The sequence below is a fragment of the Muntiacus reevesi genome, chromosome 1 (genome assembly GCF_963930625.1).
Source record: "Muntiacus reevesi chromosome 1, mMunRee1.1, whole genome shotgun sequence".
Lineage (NCBI taxonomy): Eukaryota > Metazoa > Chordata > Mammalia > Artiodactyla > Cervidae > Muntiacus > Muntiacus reevesi.
Genome location: NC_089249.1, coordinates 31,208,958 through 31,234,361, shown reverse-complemented (window position 1 = coordinate 31,234,361; position 25,404 = coordinate 31,208,958). Strand labels below are relative to the sequence as shown.

Here is a 25,404-nt window from a genome sequence, read left to right as displayed (position 1 = left end):
CTCCCAGCAAGTCTATATGTTATTTCCTAGTATTAGTTCATGTGTCAGTTGTCATAAGTTTCTGGAATGTACAAGTAATCCTATTTACAAGAGATCCTTGCCATTCTCAATGGAGCCATCTGGCTTTACTTAAGGATACTGAATGAGTTCATTTTTCAGTGGCTAGGAACATGGTACTAACAACCTGCACACAGACTGAAGAGTTTCTGAATATTATGATATACCTGTGAGAGGTAAAGAAATACTCAGTTCTAAACTCATATTCACAAGGCACACAAATGCAATGAAGTGGGGGGGAAAAAACTCCGTATGTAGAATCAGAGGATCGAGTTCTGCCACTTCCTTGCTCTATATAACCAGAAATTGGCCAACATAACTCAGTTTTCCCTGAGCCTCTGTTTTCATCTGTAATGACAACTATGTGTAATTTTTTAAAAACTCATGCATCCAGGATCAATGTGGCAATGTAGTAATATATAAGTATATAAATAGTAGATAAATGGAAAATGCCACAAGATAGCATGACAACTAGTTATAAAATGGCAGAGAAGGCTAGGATGGTATATATAAACTGTGAGATCATTGAGCTCAGGGTCCATGACTTACTCATCTCCACAGTGCTTGTACCTAGCACATGGCCTAAAAAAGCTGAATGCATCACCAATGTCAGCTGTTGAGTTGGAGGCACCAACAAGAGAGATATATTCAATTCTCAGAGGGGCCCTTCCAAGCCCCCCTCTGATAAACTCTCTAATATGGCATTTTTCAAAGTGTGGTCCTCCCACAGCCAGCACTAGAGTTGGCTAGTTTGTTTGTTAAAATTACAGGCTCCCAAACCTCATCCAAAGAGATTGCAATGCAATATTTCAAGCACTTGAGATAACTCTTGTATACACTGGGATAGTATGTTTTAAATTTACTTTTGAAAATCCAGTAGCTATGGCACAAGATCAGTTCCAATGAAAGTTGTGTGCTCTTAACTCATATGTTTTATATATCCAGCTTTTTATAGTTTACAAACTGCTTTTAAATACATAAAAGTATAACATTAAAACAATGAGAAAGCCTTAAAAAATTTATAGTAGTAACAAGTGTAAGATAATATAATTAGACATAAAGTTGCATCCACAATAAAATTAAATGTGCTTGATTTTTCCTTAAAACATTACAAGGTTATTGTCTGTCTTCCCATGTTTCTGGACCTCACTTTGTTCTCTACTATACCTTGGACTCAAAAAGGGTGTGCTCAATAAATATCTGTTATATAGAACAATGAATATGTATATGTATAAGTGAACTTGCTCAGGGTTCACGACTTACTCATGACTCAAGAACTCACACCTCAGAAGGGTTGTACTCTTAAAATATACCTGTTAATACATAAGGATATCCACATGGCAGAGTTTATAATCTAAGTTCTCTTTATCAGAAGAGTGTAGGGACACAGGGCACAAATATAGGCTATTAGCTAAAGAGATTTCATACACATTCCTCTGAGATACTAATTTTTAAGCTGAGGTTGAAAATGAAAATTGGAAGGTAATTATCCTTAATTTCCAAATGCTTTAATTTTAAAATGAAACCCAGTTGCACAGAAAAGCCTCCCTGATGAAGAATGGCAATTTGCTTTGCAATGGGAGACAAAAGGGTATAATAGTTTGGGGATTACAGGGTGTGCAATGGTCAGATTCGTGTGCAGTTACCGTAATAACGACAATGGATTGGCGGAGAGATTAAATTCAAGAACCTGATCTTGACTAGCTGCTTGTTCTGGACTCCAGGTCTGATTACTCAGTGTCTTCCAACCCCTTGAAGATGAAGGAAGAGGAACTAACTAGTTGCAGGTATCAAATACAATGACACAAACGAGGCAAGAACCATGTGGATGCTGTGTGGTAGTGATGTTCTTGCTAATCAAATATCAGAAGTCCAGTTTCCACGGGCAAGCCATTTGCTTCTAATCAACTCTTGGGATGCATGATGATAGATTTGAGATCAAGATAATAAGGTAAAGATTAGGGACAGATACCTCCAAAATGATTAACCATTAAATAGGTTCAGTGCCAAAGTCCATGACTTTAAATTGTCAGTTGCCCGCAATGACCACTGTCAACCTTCCCATCTCCTCACCTTAGTCCCAGGCCCCTGATTTCCATGGAGCATCAATCCTTACCTTTTCTGTCTCTGCTCTGCCAACAACACAAAGGCTCAGTACCTATAATTACAAAACCACATGAATCCTGAATTAATTTGGAGTAGGATGAGGACATAGTCAACTTCACTATAAAGGAGCTTTGCTCCTAAGAAGGGGCTATGCTTATCAATCTATGCATTCCTTTATTTTTTTCCTTGCAAAAGTATTATAATACCTCAAGGAACTTATAACCTAAAGATACATAATAGGCTTTCAAGAACTGTGCATTAAAAGAATAAATACAGGATGAACAAATGTGCTGGGGATTAAAATGGTCATAATTCTGTAATGAACCAACCATATAAGTTTGCAAAAAGATATAAACCCTCTCCTGATTATCAGTTGATATGGGGGGCTGAGAAATGTAGAGTTCTTAAAATTTGATCATTGACTAAAAAGAGTCAATACAGAAAAAAAAAAAAAAAAAAATACACACACAATCTGACCAATGTGGATGTTTGGAAGATTTAATAAAATCCTGAACTTTAAGATGGCATGAAGTAGAAATCAATCTACTAAATTAATTTAATAAAGGAGGAGGTGGCAGAGGACAAAATGGTTAGGTAGCATCACCAACTCAATGGACATAAATTTGAGTAAATTCAGGGACACAGTGGAGGACAGAGTGGCCTGGCAGGCTACAGTCCATGAGGTCACAAAGAGTCAGACATGACTTAGCAACTGAACACAACAACAAAGAAATCACTCAAATATGAAAGTAAAAACAGTCTAAATTTTGGGTTGGTCAAAAAGTTTGTTCCAGTTTTTCTTTAACATATTATGGAAAAACCCAAACAAATTTTTGGTCAACTCAAGAGTTTCTGATAAAGACATAGTGAAAAAAAGATGAAGTAGACACACATTATAGGTGATCAATAAGTTCTTTCTAAAATAATTAATCCCTGTAAAATCATTTTGGAAGTAAAATAGAGAGAGAGAAATACAAAGGTCCGTCTAGTCAAAGCTATGGCTTTTCCAGTCGTCATGTATGGATGTGCGAGTTGAACCATAAAGAAAGCTGAGCGGCAAAGAATTGATGCTTTTGAACTGTGATATCAGAGAAGACTCTTGAGAGTCTCTTGCACTACAAGGAGATCAAACCAGTTCATCCTAAAGAAGATCAGTCCTAAATATTCATTGGAAGGACTGATACTGAAGCTGAAGCTCCAGTACTTGGACCACCTGATGCGAAGAACTGACTCATTGGAAAAGACCCTGATGCTGGGAAAAATTGAAGGCAAGAGGAGAAAGGGATGACAGAGGATGAGTTGGTTGGATGGTATCATCAACTCGATGGACATGAGTTTGAGCAGGCTCCAGGAGTTGGTGACGGACAGGAAAGCCTGGCGTGTTGCAGTCCATGAGGTCACAAAGAGTGCGACATGACTGAGTGACTGAACTGAACTGAGAAATGCTAAGAAAAAGAACAAACAAAAAAGTGTGAAAACTAGAATTGATGTTGTTTGTACATAAATAGAATAAGCATCAAATTCCAGAGGGTAAGTATCTACAGAAACATTTTTCAGTGTTTATCAGAAGAGCAGAGTGGCAAAACCATGATACATTTTTGCAGAAATCAGTTAACACATCACAGAAACAAAACCATCTCTGGTATAAAACGTACCAGTGGTTAAAAGTTCACAGTCACCCTTGAAAATGTCTTAGGGCACACAGAAAGGAAAAAATTACTCTTATTTGCAACTAAGCAATGGGGGAAAAGGTGAAGAGTAAGCAATTATACAAAATGGCACAGAGCTGAAACCAACAACAAGATGAACATAGGTGGTCAGAGATTCCATTTAACCTTTCACCTAAAGGTTGCCATCTTCCCGAGAGAACTGATTCTACCAGTGGCTCGGTTCTGATTCAGAAGGAAAAGAGTCACTTTCTGAGTCATAGCATCACCCTGGTTTTCCTTTCGGTCCTCTGTTCCAAGCCTACCAAATCCCAACCCATTTTAACTTGGCTAAAGGTGGCCTGGCCGGCACTAGAATTTAATGCTTCCATAAATGAACTCTGATTGACATGAACGATGAGTCAGTCTCAGAAAAACTTGTATTGCTGCCATTTGGTCAGTTTGGGGTTTGTTTTTAAAACGAACGCCAGTTGAGGTTGAGCAGAAGCCAGGGTGTGTTTTTATTTTATGTCTCAAATAAAAATAAAGAGCTGGGTATGAATAATCAAAGTGGCAGGCGCCTCCCTGGATACTTCTAAACCTTCCAAAAGCAGTCCCCAGGCTCAGCAAAATGTAACATAGTCAAAACAACCATCAACAGTATTAGTACCAAGAGTTTGCTCCAGAAAAATAAAATAATTCTGATTCCCCTCTAGTCCCAAACTCCAGTGTTTTTCAACAATATAATAAGTTAAAATATCCTTTTTGGAGGCTGATAGTCCTAGAAAGAATATCCCTAGAAACTAGAAGAATATCAGATAAAAGAAAGATCTCTTATCTTTCTAGTATACTCTTATCTAGTATAACTCTTAAAACAGAGATTCTCCTAATTAGTCATATATACTGTATCACTCTCTATGTGCTAAGTCATGCCCAACTCTTCAGAACCCTATGGACGTGCAACCTGCCAGACTCCTCTGTCCATGGGAATCTCCAGGCAAGAATACTGGAGTGGGTTACCATGCCTTTCCCTAGGGAATCTTCCCAACCCAGGGATTGAACTCGAGTTTATTAAGTCTCCTGCTTAACTAGTTCTTTACCACTAGTTTCACCCAGGAAGCACACATCACCCTCCAATAGTAGACATATGGTCAGCTCCTTGTTATTCTGAGACTGATCATCAGTTTTATGGATTAAGCCTTCTCTTCACTCCCCTCTATACAGCTTTTATTTTCTTTGGATAGTTCACAACACTTACACAATCAGGAAAGAAAGAGAGAGGGGATAGGGTGAAGAAGAGGTAGTTAAAAACAAGAGGAAACTAAAAGTGAGAATAAATAAGCTATGGATCAATTCTTTAAAAAAAAAAAGTTCACCGTGATAAGAAAGGAAAAATAGTTGGTAAAACAGGGCTTCAATAAAATTTATGGATTTTATCAACATTGTTTCCAAAAAAAGAATAAGAGATGAGAGGCAAGTATAAAACAGGACAGTGGGGAATACTGATAATATTGTTCCAAATATTTGGAAGACTGAATCAAAAGAAATCTGGGACTTTTATTCTAACGTGGAATAAAGAACAATGTAAAGAATATTAGGAAAATGTCTACTCCTACATTATGATGTATTTGGAAGTAATTAACCCTGTAGTTATACACCAAGATGATACATAAAAAGATATTTCAGAGAATTTGTGATGAAAAAGAACTTTCAATTGCGCATGATCTGAGTCAAGTTAAATGGCCACTGCCTAGCCGCAAAACGCTACTGCTGATTTTCTCATGCCCTCGGCAAAACTACTCCTATAGTAATTTTATTTCAAGAAAGGCCAAAGCCTTTTATATACATTAGCACCGTAACCACCAGTTTATTTCTGAGATAGACAGGTATTGTTATCACACTATAAACACAAGGCAAAAAGATGCAGAGGGGCTGGTCTAGTGAGCCCTGCGAGTGCCCTGAACTAGTCTAGTGAGGCATACCTTGTCCTCTCACCTAGAGTTGGAGCCTCAAGAATAGAAACCAATTTCAACACAGCCCCAAGCAGTTAGCACAGCCCTAGAAACTTAGTACGAATTTTTCTTAAGTTGAAAATTGAGCTCAGTGATTCAGAAAGATCTCTTGGACCAGACTGCTGCCATAATCAGAAAATAATACTTAGTATCTTCAAATGCACCCCAGCTTTTGGATCTTCAAAAGAATACAAAAATCTTCCTAAAGAAGGGAACTGACTGTAGACCTTTCTGTGAGCCCTTTGACAATGACTGTGAAGTGTTTTTAATTGTGTTATGTCTAAATCACAGCATGGAAACTAAAGTCATGCTCTCTGTTCCAAAGTCCTGCTTTAGAAACAGATGGACATGTTTCCTCCGCATGGCAAGTCCTTGGCCTCACACACCAAAGTGAGTTTCACCATCACTCTGGATTTCCCAGAAGAGTAAAAGACATAGCTCTTCTCTATGTAAAAGTGACAAAGTGAAAGTGCTAGTTGCTCCGTCACCCCAAGATCATAAGCTGCCAACTCTTCTGTCCATGGAGTTCTCCAGTCAAGAATGCCGGAGTGGGTAGCAATTCCCTGCTCCAGGGAATCTTTCTGAGCCAGGGACCGACCTCGGGTCCCCTGCATTGCAGGCAGATTCTTTACCATCTGAGTCATCAGGGAAGCCCCTCCTATAAAGTTAAAAGCTTAATAATTTTTTAATCACATAGTTGCCATGAAATTATTAAGCTTTTAATTTTACGTGAGGGGCTTCCCTGATGGCTCAGATAGTAAAGAATCTGCCTGTAACAGAGGAGACCCAAGTTCGATCCCTGGGTCGGGAAGATCCCCTGTAGCAGGGAATTGCTACCCACTCCAGCATTCTTGCCTGGAGAATTCCATGGACAGAGGAGCCTTGCGGGCTATAGTTCATGGTGTTGAGAAGAGTCAGACACGACTGAATGACTTTCAGTTTTCATGTGATTAAAAGAGAGTTTTGCACAGTTTTAGAGCTGCAGCATTGTAACAACTAATTGTAAGCAGGACAGACCTTAGCTTTACAAGTGGAGATCAGATATGGGGAAGGCTCCCGAGCTGAGATAGTAGTGGTTACACTGTGACAGATGAGTGTATCTGCATAAGGAAAATCCCCTAGTTAGGGACCACAGCAGGATCCCATCCATCACATTACATGTGAGCTCAGAGAACTGAACCTCTTGAAGCATTTTTGGCAGCAGGGAGAACTTTTAGCATCCTAATGCTTTTACAAGGCTGGATTTTCCTTTTCTCCCCCATGTGCTTCAAGATTTCATAACATGAGAAACATAGGAGCAAAAGTTAAAATGCTTTAATGGTCCCCATAGGCTATTTAAATAAACACTGTGATTGCAATTTAGACAATCTGGAGTCCATTCAATATTAAATCTCCACCCTAAGCTACAGCTACTACACAAATAGGGAATTCATGGTATACTCCACATGGCCATTTACTACTGCAAAGACTGCCTCTTGACAATCGTGGGGAGGAGTTAGCCAGGCCTGACATTACACCAGTTAAATCTGTCAACAACTGGAGAGAAAGCTCTGCTGAACACACACACTGATCCCTCTCACACAGCCTGTCTTTGTCCTGACAACGCTGCGACTTCACTAATCTCATACCATCCTCAGCCGTGCAAGCAGAAACTTCTTCTGCAACCAGCTGTAACAAAAGATGCCTTTCTTTATTTTCACACACTGTATGTATATATTTGTGCTGTCCCTTCCACTTCCACCCCCGCCATTTCCACTCCATCCTACAGACCCGATCCTAAATAAACCCTGATTGGAAGAAGTCATAAGTTAGTCCTCATCTCAGATAAATACATGAAGAAAGAGACCAGAGGATTGATCAGGCCCTTTTGACCGGGCGCTCATAAAAATAATACTCTATGATGTACAGTTTTGTCTACACCAGGGGAAAGAGTAGATTTGAGAAGTAAGCAGGCAATAAATATCCTAAAATATGGTGTGCCAAATTGAAACAATTGGGTGGTGAAATACATAGAACCGCTGAGTGTTCTTCCAACAACTTTCAGGCACCAGGAGCTTCAAGGAATCATGGTGCTCTTTTTCACTTTTATGTACTGTTGAAAAAAGTATTGTATGAGAGTAACATTTTAGCTATGGCATTAGAAAAATATTATTATTAACTGGCATTTTCCTAGCTATAAAATATAATATAGTATTTATGTGTTGGGATAAAATGAATATTTTTAGGTATAATTTACATTCAGTACAATGAAATGTCTTAATACAGCTAAAAGAACTTTTACATATATACTTCTCTACGTAATGACATTCAGGTTAGGAGATAACATATTTCTGTTGTCCCAGATGGTTTATTCCCACTCATTCTCCCGCGCAATTCTCCACCACAGGTAATGAATACATGGATAAATTTTGTCTAGAGCAAAACTAGACTAATTTGCCTAATTGCCACAGGAGTTGTTGTGTTGGTCGTTCAGTTGTGTCCGACTCTTTGTGACCCCAGGGCCTGTAGCCCACCAGGCTCCCTTTTCCATGGGATTTCCCAGGCAAGAATACTAGAGTGGTTAGCCATTTTCCTTCTCTGAGGGATCTTCCTGATCCAGGGGTCAAACCCTGGTCCCCAGCATAGCAGATTCACTGCCTGAACCACCTGGAAAGTTTTGCCTAAAACAAACATCTTCAAGTGTTACATGCCAAACAGTATGTTGCAAATTTTCTTGCCTTATCTCATTTTAACTTCAGTTAATTCTAAATACAAGAGGAGACAAGTATTTTTGTACCAGGTTTCCAAAAGAAAGGATAAGAAAAATCAACATAAAATTGCATCTGAACCTCTAAATCCATTACACTCAAGTGATGTTATACTATATTTATATTGTATAGACCATTAAATATGCCCTGTGATTAATGGTTTAAAATTAAATGCATAGCATAAGACACTGTTAATAAGAATATCAATCCCATTCTATTTGGCAGGAACTGGGCTATTGACTTTATTGCCTTATTTAATCCTCTTATCAACCCTGTAAGGCAGCTGTTGCTATCTTCATTTTGCAGATGGCTCAAGAAGGTGAGATGATTTGCCCACTTTTAAGTAATAACTGGATTCAAATCTTGTACTTTCTGACTCCAAGTGCTTAGTTTACAGTAAGTGGTCAATAAAAGTGTGTTGTGTCACTGAATTAAAAGAGGAATAAAAATGCTTAATAAAGAGTAGGCTATGAACATGCCAAGCAAATTTGTTTATCACTTTGATGATAACATTTACAGGAAAAAAATGACAGAACCTGAATGTCGGATGAAATCTTAAGACATTACTTAGTCTCTTCCCCTTATTTTATGGGGACCATTTTCTAACAGTCTTCATTGAATCTGTTACAATATTGTTTACATTCTATGTTTGGGGCTTTTTGGCCACAAAGCATGTGGATTTTAGCTCCCCAACCAGGAATCTAACTCTCACGCCCTGTGTTGGAAGGCAAATTCTTGACCGATGGACCAACAAAGAATTCCCTCTACCCCTTATTTTAGAGATGAACGAACTGAAACACAAGTGACCTGTTCAAAGACCCAGAGTCAGCTAATGTTAAACCTTGGACTGGAATTCAGGTTTCTCTGTTTCCATTAATGTGTTAGCTATGTTCTATTTCTTCGGTTGTGAATCAAGTGGTTTCTAAATAAGTTTGCAACTAAATTTGATAAGTTTATCAATGCTGCAAAGAGCAGTGACAACCAATGTATGTTCCTGAATGAAGAAACAGACTGCCATATAAAAGATGTGCACGATAAAGTAAATCATTAAAAACACACTCAACCACCAAAATTTATGGAACTGGTAGTATCTACAGTGAAGGTCAGAAACAGCTGAGAACAGTGATGGCAGCAAATATCAAGAAACTTGAGACCTGTTTAGAAGACACTGCAGGCTCACAGGTTTGAAGAGAAAACCATCCAAAGTTAACCCTTCATTTGATCAAGGAGGAAGTGTGCACAAGGAGATGACAGCTTTGACCCTGGCCACAAAGCTCCTTAGTGGCACCAGGTATGGCCACAGTCACTAACTCCCAGGACAGGATTTTGTCTCTGAGCACTGTTTCACCCACTACTCCATGAGATATTGCCAAAGGAAACCTACTTCTCACCTTAAAAAGTAAAATAAAATGAAACATTAATATTAATAAAGTAGCTCGCATGCTTTAAAAGATACCCATACAAATGTTAGCAGTACAAGGATCAAACAGTTTCTACTTTGAATGCATTGTCGAACTAGACTTTGGCAGTTAGGACACATTAATTCTGAAAAGATTACTAAAAAAAACAAGCATAAATAAGTCTCAGAGAAGGTTGGGGTGTAAGATACATCTTTCAACTCATTCACTATACTAAAGTGTACAGCTCAAAAATGGAAAATACAGTTTTTTAAAAAAGATTTTTTGTGACATATCATGATGGAACGCACTTTTCTTTTCCATTTGAAACTGTCAATGATGCACAAGTGATTTCATCCTGTGAACCCATGAGGAGTGGAACCACATGCAAGCCTTCCAGCTGTTGCTCATCCAGAATTGTAATATTTATTCTGAAAGAAGCAAACAACAGATGCATTTGGAGAATAGGAGTTCACCTGGTTCTTACAGTATATGAGCTCAAATTCAATTTTCTAGTGAATAAACATCTTGTAAAAGAACACTCACAATCATCATCACCAAAAAAGAAAAAAAAAAGAAAAGAAGAAGCACAGTATAATAGCTCAAATTCAATTTTCTAGTGAATAAACATCTTGTGAAAGAAGCACATCATCACCATCACCAAAAAAGAAAAAAAAAAAAAAGCACATGTAAATGGGCTAAAGGTCATTTACACTTTGGACTTCATAAACAATCTTGACTTTAATTTTTATCTTCCATACCCCTCCCATATATACTATAACTAACAAGTAACTCTTGGAGGTACTTCTTTAGAAACATGTCGTGGTTTTTTTTTTTTTTCCTTCCCCTATCCATTTCAACATCTTATCTTGCTACCTTCTATAAAAATGGCCTCTTCATTTTCTGGGACAATAACTTACAGTTGCTTTAAAGATGACATGAAATGTGTTTTCAGCTCTCTTTCCTGATTTACAGCCATTTTCAATAAAATTGCCAAGTAGGCATGAGAATCTATGAAAACACTCCTGGGTTCCTGAAGGACCATCTATCATTTTCAAATGAACATCTGTATTAGAAAACAGAATTTTTCAATAATGATTCAAATTTAGATCTGTTACCTAGAAAGTGCTCCGATTGCACACTTCTGATATCTTCTTAAAAGAAAAATATACACACAATGAATTTAAGCAATTGGTTTTATAAACCATGCATAAAAACAATTTAAAAAAATTATTTATAGCCTTTCTACTTTATTTTTGCTCTCAACTTTTGACTATTTGATAGGCAAAATAATAAACTTGAACATAGAGGAAATTTCTTGACAAATTTATCAGACAACTTCTTCATAAATTTCTAATAAATTATTAGTAGTCTAACAAGTTTGGAGAAGGCAATGGCACCCCACTCCAGTACTCTTGCCTGGAAAATCCCATGGATGGAGGAGCCTGGTAGGCTGCAGTCCATGGGGTCTCCACGAGTTGGACACGACTGAGCGACTTCACTTTCCCTTTTCACTTTCAGGCATTGCAGAAGGAAATGGCAACACACTCCAGTGTTCCTGCCTGGAGAATCCCAGGGATGGTGGAGCCTGGTGAGCTTCTGTCTGTGGGGTTGCCCAGAGTCAGACACGACTGAAGCGACTTAGCAGCAGCAGCAGCAGTCTAACAAGTTACCTTTTTTGACCAGGCTATATATTTCCTTTTTTCTAATTAGTCCCTTATAACATGACTTTTAAAGAGTGTACCAGTTACAATGGTGTTAGCATGGAAATTTAAGAAATATCTTGCCTTGAAAATCTAGCTTAAGTCTTTAATCCATGAGATTTAAAGTAAATTTGGTTCCCTGGAAATTAAACACTACTAAGGGGCTTCCCTGGTGGCTTAGTGGGTAAAGAAATCACCTGCAATGAAGAAGACCTGGGTTGTTCAATCCCTGTGTTGGAAAGATCCCCTGAAGAAGGAAATGGGAGCCCACTCCAGTATTATTCCTGCAAAATCCCATGCACAGAGGAACCTGGTGGGCTACAGGCCATGGGGTCACAAAGAGTCAGACACGACTGAGCGACTAAAACACCACCATTTTCTATAAAGATGTTGAATGTCTATTAATTTGCACTCAAAACATAACAATCTTTGTTTCTATCAAAGTTCAATGTAGACAAATATAAAATAAGTTCACTTAACTAATTGCCTCCATTTTTTTTTCCCAATCCACTTCTTACTTGTAAGATCATAGATATTTACAAATTAGATTAGAGGTGTGCTTGATCTATCATCAGGCTACACACAAAAATTATATGAACTTGTTTCCTCTTCTCTCAACACTTTAGCAATGTTCACAATTTTTAAATTCTACATCTCCACTAGATCATAGATGATACCACACTCTGCAAATCAAATCCAACCTGTATATCCGATTCTAATTCTATAGAAAGACAGGGAATGATCTCACGATCTTAAATTGGGGAAAAAAAAAAAGATACCACCTGCACCTGAATAACTACAGCAGTGATTATAAAAACTAATGATATTAAATACAGTTAAACATTGCTGTACACCTTAGTACCTATGTGATTAATGACAAGAGTAGTGACAGACAGTTGCAATATGGAATCTGATGTTTATATTCAAACAGTACATCAGTCATTGAGCCCAAATTTACCTTACTCCCACACAAACCTGGTGTCAGGCTCAATGTTTATTTCTGTAAATTACCAAATAAAGCTCAATATTCAATTTAGGAAGTCTTATTTGTTTTTCCCATGAACAAAATTTGTACCTGTAAAAGAAAATCCCAGAGCCTTTCAAGCCATACTCTCAAATTAGCTTTCACAATAAATCTGAGACTTTTATCACAATTCTCTCAAAACTTTTGTGCCCTATGCACAAATTTTAACTATGACAACAGTATGACTGAGAAATTTGGTCTCTACTCTTTAGATTGCATAATTTTTTACCCTCCACACATAAATCTGCTACTTTCCTGCTAATAGGCTATTTCAGCTCAGTTCAGTTCAGTCACTCAGTTGTGTCCCACTCTTTGTGATCCCATGGACTGCAGCACACCAGGCCTCCCTGTCCATTACCAATTTTCTCAAACTCATGTCTATTGAGTCAGTGATGCCATCCAACCATCTCATCCTCTGTCATCCACTTCTCCTACACCTTCAATCTTTCCCAGCAGCAGGGTCTTTTCAAACGAGTCAGCTCTTCCCATCAGGAGGCCAAAATATTGGAGTTTCAGCTTCAGCATCAGTCCTTCCAATGAATATTCAGGACTGATTTCCTTTAGGATGAACTGGGTGGATCTCTTTGCAGTCCAAGGGACTCTCAAGAGACTTCTCCAACACCACAGTTCAAAAGCATCAATTCTTCAGCACTCACTTTTCTTTCTGGTTCAACTTTCACATCCATACATAACCACTGGAAAAACCATAGCCTTGACTAGACGGACCTTCATTAGCAAAGTAATGTCTCTGCTTTTTAGTATGCTGTCTAGGTTGGTCAAAACTTTCTTCCAAGGAGTAAATGTCTTTTAATTTCATGACTGCAGTCACCATCTGCAGTGATTCTGGGAGCCCAAAAAAATAAATTTTGGGACTGTTCCCACTGTTTCCTCATCTATTTGCCATGAAATAATGGGGCCAGATACCATGATCTTAGTTTTCTGAATATTAAGTTTTAAGCAAACTTTTTCACTGTCCTCTTTCACTTTCATCAAGAGCCTCTTTAGTTTCTCTTCGCTTTCTGCCGTAAGGGTGGTATCATCTGCAAATCTGAAGTTGTTGATATTTCTCCTGGCAATCTTGATTCCAGCTTGTGCTTCACCCAGCCCAGCATTTCTCTTGGTGTACTCTGCATATAACTTAAATAAGCAGGGTAACAATATATGGCCTTGACGTACTCCTTACCTTATTTGGAAGCAGTCTGTTGTTCCATGCCCAGTTCCAACTGTTGCTTCCTGACCTGCATACAGATTTCTCAAGAGGCAGGTTAGGTGGCCTGGTATTCCCAACTCTTTCAGAATTTTCCACAGTTTGTGGTGAGCCACACAGTCAAATTCTTTGGCATAGTCAATAAAGCAGAAATAGATGATTTTCTGGAACTCTCTTGCTTTTTCAATGATCCAACAGATGTTGGCAATTTGATCTCCGGTTCCTCTGCCTTTTCTAAATCCAGCTTGAACATCTGGAAGTTCACGGTTCATGTACTGTTGAAGCCTGGCTTGGAGAATTTTGAGCATTACTTTACAAGCCTGTGAGATGAGTGCAATTGTGCAGTAGTTTGAGCATTCTTTGGCATTGCCTTTCTTTGTGATTGGAATGAAAACTGACCTTTCCAGTCCTGTGGCCACTGCTGAGTTTTCCAAATTTGCTGGCATATTGAGTGCAGCACTTTCACAGCATCATCTTTCAGGATTTGAAATAGCTCAACTGGAATTCCATCACATCCACTAGCTTTGTTCATAGTGATGCTTCCTATGGCCTACTTGACTTCACATTCCAGGATGTCTGGCTCTAGATGAGTGATCACACCATTGTGATTATATGGGTCGTGAAGATCTTTTTTGTACAGTTCTTCTGTATATTCTTGTCACCTCTTCTTAATATCTTCTGCTTCTGTTAGGTCCATATCATTTCTGTCCTTTTTTGAGCCCATCTCTGCATGAAATGTTCCCTTGGTATCTCTAATTTTCTTAAAGAGATATCTAGTCTTTCCCATTCTATTGTTTTCCTCTATTTCTTTGCACTGATCACTGAGGAAGGCTTTCTTATCTCTCTATGCTATTCTTTGGAACTCTGCATTCAGATGGGTATATCTTTCCTTTTCTCCTTTGCCTTTCACTTCTCTTCTTTACACAGCTATTTTTAAGCCCTCCTCAGACAACTATTTTGCCCTTTTGCATTTCTTTTTCTTGGGGATGGTCTTGATCCCTGTCTCTTGTACAATGTCATGAACCTCTGTCCATAGTTCATCAGGCACTCTGTCTATCAGATCTAATCCCTTGAATCTATTTCTCACTTCCACTGTATAATTATAAGGGATTTGATTTAGGTCATATCTGAATGGTCTAATGGTTTTCACCGCTTTCTTCAATTTAAGTCTGAATTTAGCAATAAAGTATTCATGATATGAGCCACAGTCAGTTCCTGGTCTTTTTTTGCTGACTGTATAGAGCTTCTCCATCTTTGGCTGCAAGAATGTAATCAATGTGATTTTGGTATCGACCATCTGGTGATGTCCATGTCTAGGGTCTTCTCTTATGTTGTTGGAAGAGGGTGTTTTCTATGACCAGTGTGTTTTCTTGGCAAAATTCTATTAGCCTGGGTTAATATTTCACTCTTTTGTTGACTATGATGGCTACTCCATTTCTGCTAAAGGATTGCCCACAGTAGTAGATACAGTGGTCATCTGAGTTAAATTCACCCATTCCAATCCATTTTAGCTGATTCCTAAAATGTTGACGTTAACTCTTGCCATCTCCTGTTTGACCAGTTCCAATTTGCCTTGATTCATGGACCTAACATTCCAGATTCCTATGCAATATTGCTCTTTACAGCATCAGACTTTGCTATATTTTGACAAAATGTGGTCCACTGGAGAAGGGAATGGCAAACCACTTCAGTATTCTTGTCTTGAGAACCCCATGAACACTATGAAAAGGCAAAAAGAGGACACTGAAAGAGGAACTCCCCATGTCAGTAGGTGCCCAATATGCTACTGGAGATCAGTGGAGAAATAACTCCAGAAATAATGAAGAGACAGAGAGAAAGCAAAAACAACACACATTTGTGGAGGTGATTGGTGATGGAAGCACAGACCGATAGGCTATTTACTTCATTAATAATCACTGGCATTTAGAAACATAGCATTTAAGACTTAAATGGAAATTCAAGAATATATGTGTCAAATTTTTCTTTAGAGAGTCAAGTGTTGCTGTTAAAAATTCTGTATTTCACATAAAAGGGCCATGACCTGAGTTGCCTGGACAGTAGGAACAGAGGAAAAGATATTTAGTTTTGTAAGTGGTTACTGTAAAACTGAGGGCAGATATATGGGAGAATGGAGTCATAATCTAAAACTGTCCACCTGAATTTGAGAAACTTTTATTTTATTAAAAAAAAAATAAAGGCATGACTGAACCACAATTTTTTTTAAAAAAGTGGTTGAAATAAAGTTTTAATCTTCCTCAGTTGGAATAAAACTGGAAGTATTCATAGAATCCCATGGCTTGTGTTGTATTTGTTTGATTTTTGCTAAACCGTTTCATTCATGATAATTTTTCAAAGGAGCTGAAGAGGTCAAAGTAGAATTACACTGATGCCCAATGTGATACAAAGGAAACACTCCAAAGATACAAATGTTCGCTGAAGAGTAAGAAATGGAATAGCTGACAATTAGGTATGGAGTAAGGGAGTGAGGAAACAGAGAAGGAAGACTGCAGGAGATGGAAAACAAAATGCTCGTAACTTTATCCCCACTGGCTTAACTTAAATCCAGCTTGTAGAACAAGGGAGTGTTTGGGGTTTTGATTTTTTGTTTTTGGATTTTCTTCTTCTTTAGCCCTTTTCCAACATGTGTGGCATCTACCATCTGGGTTTGGGTGGCTTATTATTATCTTTCTAAACATATAGTTTGATATTCCTTTAATTAAAATGGTGACCATCACCCAAAACAACTTTTCTGGAGAGGGACCTTGTAAACCCACAAAACCCAGGAATGGGTTTGTTGAACCTGCAGGCAGTTTTAAGGGAGCATTAAAGACTTGGCAAGCTCTCTGTGCTCTCATTTTCTTATTCTCTATTATCTACCCACTTAATAATTTCAGAAACCTTAATCAGACTCTGACCAAAAAAATCCACACAGTGCCTGGGATAGAATGATAATACCATCTGTTTTCATTCTTATGTGGGTTCATTCCAGCTGTATAATCCTGCATTCTGGATTGCTTAGCTTTATAATGATCCTGATATTATAGGTGATTTAAAGGAAACTCTCCTATGCCACTTGTCTCTTGCAAACATGCAGAATCTTTTCAATTTGAAAAAGTCTGGCGCATTTTCATATTCATGTTGATCACATTTGAATTCTATAGATAAATAGGACGAATCCCAATACTAAAAAAGATCCAAAGCCATTTTCTCCTTTTTTTGGTAATGGTGGGTAAGATGGAAAGCTCTTCTAAAAGAGTTTATTTGGCACAAGACGTCTAATTCTCTTAAAGTCTACATGGCAATTTTAAAAACAAAATATCTAAACCCATCCCTAAAAATAGAAACAACCGACTTACTGAGAACCTTCTCTCCTCTACTACGTTCCTTAAGAATTCGATTACAATATCATTATTCAAGTATAACGTATAAAGCAGTGGTGCTACGGTTTCCCTCTAGTCATGGTGACGACCGCAAATTCAGAGCAAAGGTCAAATGCTTTTAAACTCTTTGACACAGGAAAAATTAGCCAATGATATGGAAAAAATACACTCCAAATAATTCATTTTTGCAGATTTTAACAATCAATATGGAGCACCATATGATAGATATGGCTCCAACAATCTGTATCAATCATGAAGATTGGCAGTGGCAAACTACACAGACCAAGTTTTGTCATGCTAGCCCAGTCGATTTTACAGACGATGTGTAACCAAGACTTTGTCTGGTGCTTTCCCCGACACACCACACAATCCCTTCCAAGATCTGCTTCCAACACATTCAAGGGCTTTTCTGAACCAAACCTGACTGAAAACCTTTGGAGACTGGCACACAATTCTTACGATACTCCATGTTTTCCTTCCAATGGCTGCATCTTTAATACATTATATTGGGTCTTTCCCATCACACATTTAATGTGTGAAATTTCTAAACTCTTCCCCTTCACTTATCTAAATTGAACTTTGGCAGCCAGCAGTTAACTGTTGGAGAGTTGCTCAAAAACGATCAAACCCTTTCTAGATCTGATTGCAAAAAGTATCAGTGCCAAGAGAGAAATTTCAGTCTTCATCGTACACAAAATCAATATGTATGCTTCGCTCTGGAAAGACAGCCACCTTGAAAATAATTAATAAAACATCAAAGCTGCATGCAACTTCAAAAATCCACATGAGACTGAAACATTTGAGGCAATTAAAAGAAATTACTAATTTATGGAAGGTGGTATTTCTCTTTGAAAGGTATTTTCATTTATATACACATATATGTATGTAAACTGAAATCTCACGTTTGGCTTCAAAATGGCAATTTAAAATCTTAACAACATATCCACAGCAATTATGAATGTTACATTAAATACAGAGACTTTGAAAAACCTTAAGAATAATTCATTTTCACTGAATACAATGCATAGGCATATTAGAATTGGAAAGAGGCATAAATTTAATATTTATAATATGTACATAGGTGACATGACCTCCATAAAAGACATGGAAACAACATAAATCTCATTTATCAGCTGTATTTCACTGTCTTACAGAGTTATCTTTCATTTATTTATTCTTAAGTATATATGTCTCATTTGGTGGTGCATACTTAAAAAAACTGATTAGAAAAAAAAAAAAATGACTTAGGAGCACTACATATGGAAGAGGGGAGAGACAGAGAAACACAGAAACACAGAATCATAAATCAGAGAGGTGCCTGAGAAAAGGAAAGCTTGACCAAGGAGATGATGTTTGTTCTGCCTTTTAAAAATAACCCATAGTTTTGAAGGCTGCAAATGGAAAGACACACATCCAGAATGGATCTGAAACAAGAGATACCTTAAGTAGCTATATAAAGAGGAGGATGGAAAGTAGCACTGGGGTTAGATAGATCAAGGTCCTGTTTACCTGGCTTAGGTGTTTAGATTTTATCCAGTAAGCAACTGAAAGTCATTAGAGGTGTTCAATCAGGAAGATGTCATACCCAGATTTGCCTTTTTCAAACCATAACTGGCATCGTCAATGAAATAAATTGATCTGAAACAAGAGACAGGAGGCGAGGCGTCCACTCGGGAGAATTCTATGATACATGGACAGACGGTGAGAACCTTGAGTGAGGTGGGAGCAGGGACACCTGAGAGCAATTTTCTCTGTGCTCTCCATAAAGTCCTAAACTTATACATCCAACAGCATTGATATCAAGGAACTACGTGGCTTTTTAAAAGTTTACTTCGCCTTTTAGAATATATATCTTTGTAGAGCAACTTTTCAGGCATTTCTTAAGCAAACCTCTCAATCTCATTAGCAATGAAAGGATGACAGGTTTTATTCTCAGAGCAGACTTTTTCTTTTATGAAAATATAGTGACTGTGACTTAGCACCTCTGCACCAAATGCCTTGGGAGCATCAACTGACCTACTTCTCTAATCGTCATGAATATTCTACACCTGATGATAAAGCAAAAATGAACTGTGTCAGTTTCAGACTGTGTCTCCCCTTCCATTAGTTTTGCTCTGGTCAATGTCACCTCAAGAAGCCAGCCAAAATGATGAAAATACATGGCATTTATTTGAAATTAGAGAGAAAGCTAGAAAGCTCTACATGGAATTAAAGTAACTGCATAAGAATTTAGTCAATATTTTCACTTTGAAGATGAAGAAACCTTGACCCAGTGAGATTAAGTGATTTGCCCAAGATAAAATCAACTGCTGTTAGTTTTTCTAACAACATCACAGGAATCATGTAACTATTAGCCCGTATTTCTGAAGCTATTCATATTAAAAATGATAACCAAGTTGTTAATGAAATTGGGGAAGGGGGAGTTATTTTCCAAGGATCTACAAAACTGCATGACATGAGAATCAAAAAAATGTTGTATTTTTTATATATTTCCTATATTAAGGAAGATGTTTTATTTATTTGTATTTTTGTTAAAGGAAAGGGACAGCCATTTAGTTTTTATCTACAAAGTTGCATTAATAATATCTCAATCCTCCAATGGTACTGAAACATATATACCAGTTTGAGACCATTGATTAAAATGATTGTTTCATTAGTTCAAATGTATAAATTGTTGATGAGGTCAGTCAATCTTTTGGGATATGTTCACTGATGATTAAGACCTTACAAAAATTACTGAACTGGTCAACTCTTCCTTTTGAAGTAAACTGATTTTTTAAATACCTTTTTCTATTTATAGTCTGTAGCTGCTTTGTATTTTGATAAATGATGAAACAACTATAATGCATTAGCATTGACCTGTGTGTTTTAAAAGAGCATAATTATTCCATGATTGATTTAAAAGTGATTAGTGAATAGAAATTTTTGTGTTGTATATATTTTCTACTGTTTTACTTATTCACAGTACAAGTAATATAAGGCTCATAGGTCAAACCTCAAAATAATGACATAGTGTTTAAATACAGGAATAAAGGTATACCACTTTTACATCCTACTATTCTAAAAAATTTTAGCAAAACTTTCACAAAATGACTTAGGAAACAAACTCATGTATGTAAAATAAAAATACAATTCTGAAAGGACAAAAAAGCTAAAGGACCCTTAAAAGCTATGTCACTCACTGAAAAACACCTCTATGTATTTCAGTCAGAAATTATATGAATAATGACATGACACCAAAATATGATGATACTTTGGAAAAATGTTTAGTATAGATTAACTGTTTCTAGAATTGCAATGTTAGGCACATAGAGGAGATCAAAAAATATTTTTTAATCCTAATTTGATATTAACTATCTACAGCAATGGTATCTCCATATTATTCTTTTTAAAGTCTTCTATATTGCTGGAAAGTAACATCACACCATTAAAAAGATCAAAATAAAATTTGGTTCAATTGGTATCAATTTTTGTACGCATTAGTGCAGGCACATATAACACATACAATTTTTATACATATTTGAAACTGTTATTGCTAATACTAGTTTCTATTGTCTGTAGACTTCACCTAGGACTATGGACTATGTGTTGAAACTTCCAGTGTTTGAAGATCTGTTTCTCTGCCCTTTGAACTGTAAGTAACTTTTGTTCCAAAATATTGTTTGCTGTATTCTCACTGATCTGTGTGCTTCTGCATCTTCCCCAGGACACCAGAGCTATACCATACTGCTTACATCATGCAAAGTGAGCACAAATGTTCGATAAGCAAAGCTGATCTTTTGAAGTCTTTGTGGGGGAAGAAAAGGCATTGTATCTAATATACGATCTTAATACATCTCTTTGAAATGGTTAAATTTATAATAATTTAAAAAATGGTTGCCAAGGAAGCAAAAAGTGTTTAAGGGCAATTCTATGAACTTGTATATATGTGTGTGTGTGTGCGTGTGTGTGTGTGTATATATATATAAATATACATATATAAATTAGAATCACCTTAGCCTAGTCTCTATAATCATTAGCAGCAATATGCTTAATAACTTGTTAGTTTAATACATATGGCATCAAAGTATAGCCCAATGATGGAATCAAGCGAAATCACAAAATGATCGTTTTCTCTCTTTACTCTAAGCTGAGCAAGGAACCTTTCCAAACAGCATGAACTCATTGGCTTCCCCATAACTCTACAGAGTTGCCATATAACTGGGAATCGGAGAGGTGAGGTCATTTCATCACTCCTCGCAAAAAAAAAATGCAAAACGTCTGCTAAATTCTGACTTCATTTGATTTACTCTCCAAGACTGTTTTTTATTAAATATGTTTGACTGCTATCTCTAATTAAATGTAGAATTAATTTTGGCAAACTAACCACAGATGCAGTTTATGTTCAATTTTATCAGACAGATTTATTTATAAGCTGTCAACTTCTTGAAAGACTTCATTTTGGAGCAGTTTTAAATTGCTAACAGTAGCTGTAAATGGAGCTACTGTTCTCTGGAACACTAAAGGAAAAGTATGCTATAAATGTCCATTCCATCTGTGAGGAATCATAAAACAATCACATTCCTTTATTTTTTTTTCCTCCTTAGGACCTTTATTAAATTAGTTCAACTCAATTAAAAATAACTTCAAAAACATTTCAGAGCCTTTTGTTTCATGGAATACTTGGAACTCTCTGCACGGAACGTCACCCTTTTAACTAATCCCTTTTAGTAAATGGAGGAGAATAGTGGTATTGTGACTTCAGACAGTGCTTTCAAGGGTCTCTACTGTACCGAATTGAGGTCACCACAAGACAATGCTCAACACCCAATAGCCATTCAGACACTCTTCACAACTCTATCAAACGTGTCTTTCTTCCTCTCACCCGCTTTCTCTCATGGCAAACTCAGAGGACAATGGGAAAGCCTCTAGCACCATTTATGGCCACCATATTTGCACATGACAAAGTCTATTCTTCCTGGTTTGCCAACTCCCTGTAAAAAGAATGAACCCTGGGATAGATTTTCCCACCATTACTGTTATTCAAACTTAGTTTGTATTTAATTTTTTGTTGTTGTTGTTCTTAGAGGCCTGGGACATGGCATTTGAGAAGCAAACCTGCTATATTCGTGCACGGGGAACAAAGCAGAGACTAAATGCAGAATTAAGTATGTCATGTTATAGCCAGCATATTCGTAATAGAGTGCACAATTTAGAATAAAACAGAGACAGATGATGAAATTGGAATTATTATACCTTGTCTTATTGTCTAGCATTAATCGTATTATAAAACTTACTGTGTACCCATGAACTGCCAGACCTCTGCCCCACAAGCACCATTTGGGAGTTTTTATGGTTGCAGCCACAAACAAACAAAATCAATTGCTGCAAATTTTTCTCACCAGGCTGCTCCTTTTTGAAAGGGGGGAAAAAAAAAATGTACCCAGAGCATCGTCCTCCAAACAAACAAGAAGATCACATATTCTTAAGCTATATAGTAAAGTTGTTACGAAGAAGATTTTGATTTTAATTAAGAATGGGATTTGTAGGACAATTAGTGAGATGTAATATTCTTTGCAAGAAAACAGTACCCTTATTGGAAATACCATCTGAAATGAAATGGGGACATTTGGAGCTGCACAGAGACTTATTTCTATGGGTTTCTACACTAATGAGAAAAAAAAGAAAAAGAAAATGAAGATACCTCACCTGAATTGCAGGAATACAAAACCTGTTTGCCTTTTTCCCCTGTTAATTTTTCTTTTCAATTTAACTCATAGATATCTGTGCTATTGATCCTCTTATCATTAATACACTTTGTAAGTTATTTTTCACAGTTATTCTAAACCACTTATTGCTAGGAGTATACTTCTCATTTGATGATTTTACAAAGATTTTATATATATATTTATATATAATTTTATATATGTATGAAGTGAAGTGAAGTCGCTCAGTCGCGTCCGACTCTTTGCGACCCCATGGACTATAGCCCACCAGGCTCCTCGGTGCATGGGATTTTCCAGGCATGAACACTGGAGTGGGTTGCCATTTCCTTCTCCAGGAGATCTTTCCTGACCCAGGGATTGAACCCAGGTCTCCCGCATTGTAGGCAGATGCTTTACCGTCTGAGCTACCAGGGAAGCCTGTATAAACTTATAGTAATGATGACAGACTTCACAGTTATTTTGGATATTCTCAGCAGCCCTAATACTAAAAAGAGGGCTTTTCCTCATATTATAGAACACAATTTTTATAATTGCTTACATGTTAGAATGACCATTGCCTTTATAGTATATTCATTTTCATGTATTAGGATAACTAAAAATAGATTTACTAATCAGATGCCTGATAATTTCTCAAGTCTTCCCAATTAACTTTCTAATAAAAATTACATTTTTCCTTTCTATACACTATAAGATTAAATACTATAAGGTGTATTAAGGGACTTCTTTCTTATAGCAGATGGAAAAAAAATATTAATAGTGACTGTGCCATTAGACATTATGCTGTGAATCATAAAGACCAAAACATATATAATCATATGTATGTGGTTTAAAATGTATATTGACCACCAAAATTCTGCAACATCTATTCTATGGTATTTTTAAGCATATACTATCTGCCAGGCACTGCACCAGGCAATGGTAAATTCCGATACACACTGAAGATGTCTTCATGTAGTTTATAATCTGCTGGAAAAGACCTACAACTAAACAAGTATAACGACTCGCATTGTATGAAGTGATATAGCTACACAAATAGGTAGGAGATTTCTTTCACTTCGCAAGTTGAAAGTGCAAGTTTTCTACAATTATGGCAGGCAAGCTGAGTTAATTTATGGAGAGTACCCATCTGAAAAGTATCACGGGAAGTGTATTAAATTAAGAATAGGGTTAAAACAAAGACTGTACCCTGGGGAAGGAGTAGACGGGGAGAAAGAAGGAACAGAAATGAACACAAAAGAAACTGAAAGATGATCATAACAAGGAATGTTTGTGGCCCATTATGTCTCTACAGAGGCTGCGTACATGGGATGAAGGCAAGATAGATCTGGAAACAGACTGGGGCCACAGCATACTCAGCGGTTTTTTCAGTGATACTCTTAAAACCACTGATTGGTGTTGGGAAAGACAAAGAGCCAGGTAAAGAATTCCAAGGCTACTTCAGGATTTCAGTTGGAAGGGATGGAGGGTATTGTGTCTCTGCTGTGCCCAACGAAAGGAGAAGATGTGTTAGAGAGAGACAGAAAAAAAAAAATCTGTGTGCTGTTGAAGCCAGATATGGTGGCTGAGAAGGCAAAGGGAGTTAATGTGACTTTTAAGGTTTTACACCAGGATGGCTGTATCTATACTACTGAACGATGTCAAGTTGCAAACCTAATACATCTAAGTGATATTTGAATACAGGCGGTGGAGAGAGAAGACAGGTTCAAGAAAGAAAAGGGAATTTGGGTCTAGATTCAGAAAGCAAAATGGTGGAGTCAGTAAATGGGTTACTGAAACAGTCTCCCCACAGAGATGGGATTCACACTTAACTTCCTTCATGTCACTGAAAATATGGGAGAGGGCTTTTTATTTTATTCCCTACAGGGTGAGCTTCAAAATACAATAGATTTCATATTCTGTATAACTCTCCAAGACCTAAGATTCCTAATTCATTATCTTGCTCTTTCATTGTCCTTTAATTAAAACCCTGTATGACATTTTTAAAATAAAATTTCAGCACAAAAATATTCTTCTATACATTTTACTGTCTGAAAAAAATGAAAGTAAAATATAAATATGGTACACTTTACCAATCCAAACATCCATCTGCTGCATCCTACCTGTTACAATAGCTGTAGTTATTATCAATGATCATCTTGAATTAAAAAACAGTCCTCCTCATGAAGGTCCTAATTGTGTCCTGCCTCCTATTTTATTCTATAAACTGAAGAGCTGAAAGGGTTAGTCGCTCAATCTTGTCCAACTCTTTGCAACCCCATGGACTGTAGCTTGCCAAGGCTCCCCTATTCAAGGAACTCTCCAGGCAAGAATACTGGAGTGGATAGCCCTTCTCTTCTCTAGGGGATCTTCCCAACCCAAGGATCGAACCCAGGTCTCCTGCATGGCAGGTAGATTCTTTATCATCTGAGCCACCAGGAGAA

The 25,404-nt window shown here is 37.2% G+C and overlaps 1 protein-coding gene across 6 annotated transcripts in view; it reads right to left on the bottom strand.

Moving 5' to 3' along the window:
* SOX5 (SRY-box transcription factor 5) overlaps positions 1-25,404 on the bottom strand; it is a 1,093,182-nt gene that overhangs the window by 557,697 nt on the left and 510,081 nt on the right. For 4 of the 6 annotated variants that reach the window (XM_065940365.1, XM_065940375.1, XM_065940347.1 and 1 more), the window contains exon 6: positions 2,131-2,215. The exons of 1 other annotated variant lie outside the window; for it this stretch is intronic. In XM_065940365.1, coding sequence (XP_065796437.1) covers positions 2,131-2,156 — 26 coding nt within the window. In that variant the 5' untranslated portion in view covers positions 2,157-2,215. The remainder of the gene's footprint in view (positions 1-2,130; positions 2,216-25,404) is intronic. One more of the 6 variants, XM_065940385.1, reaches the window with a different exon arrangement.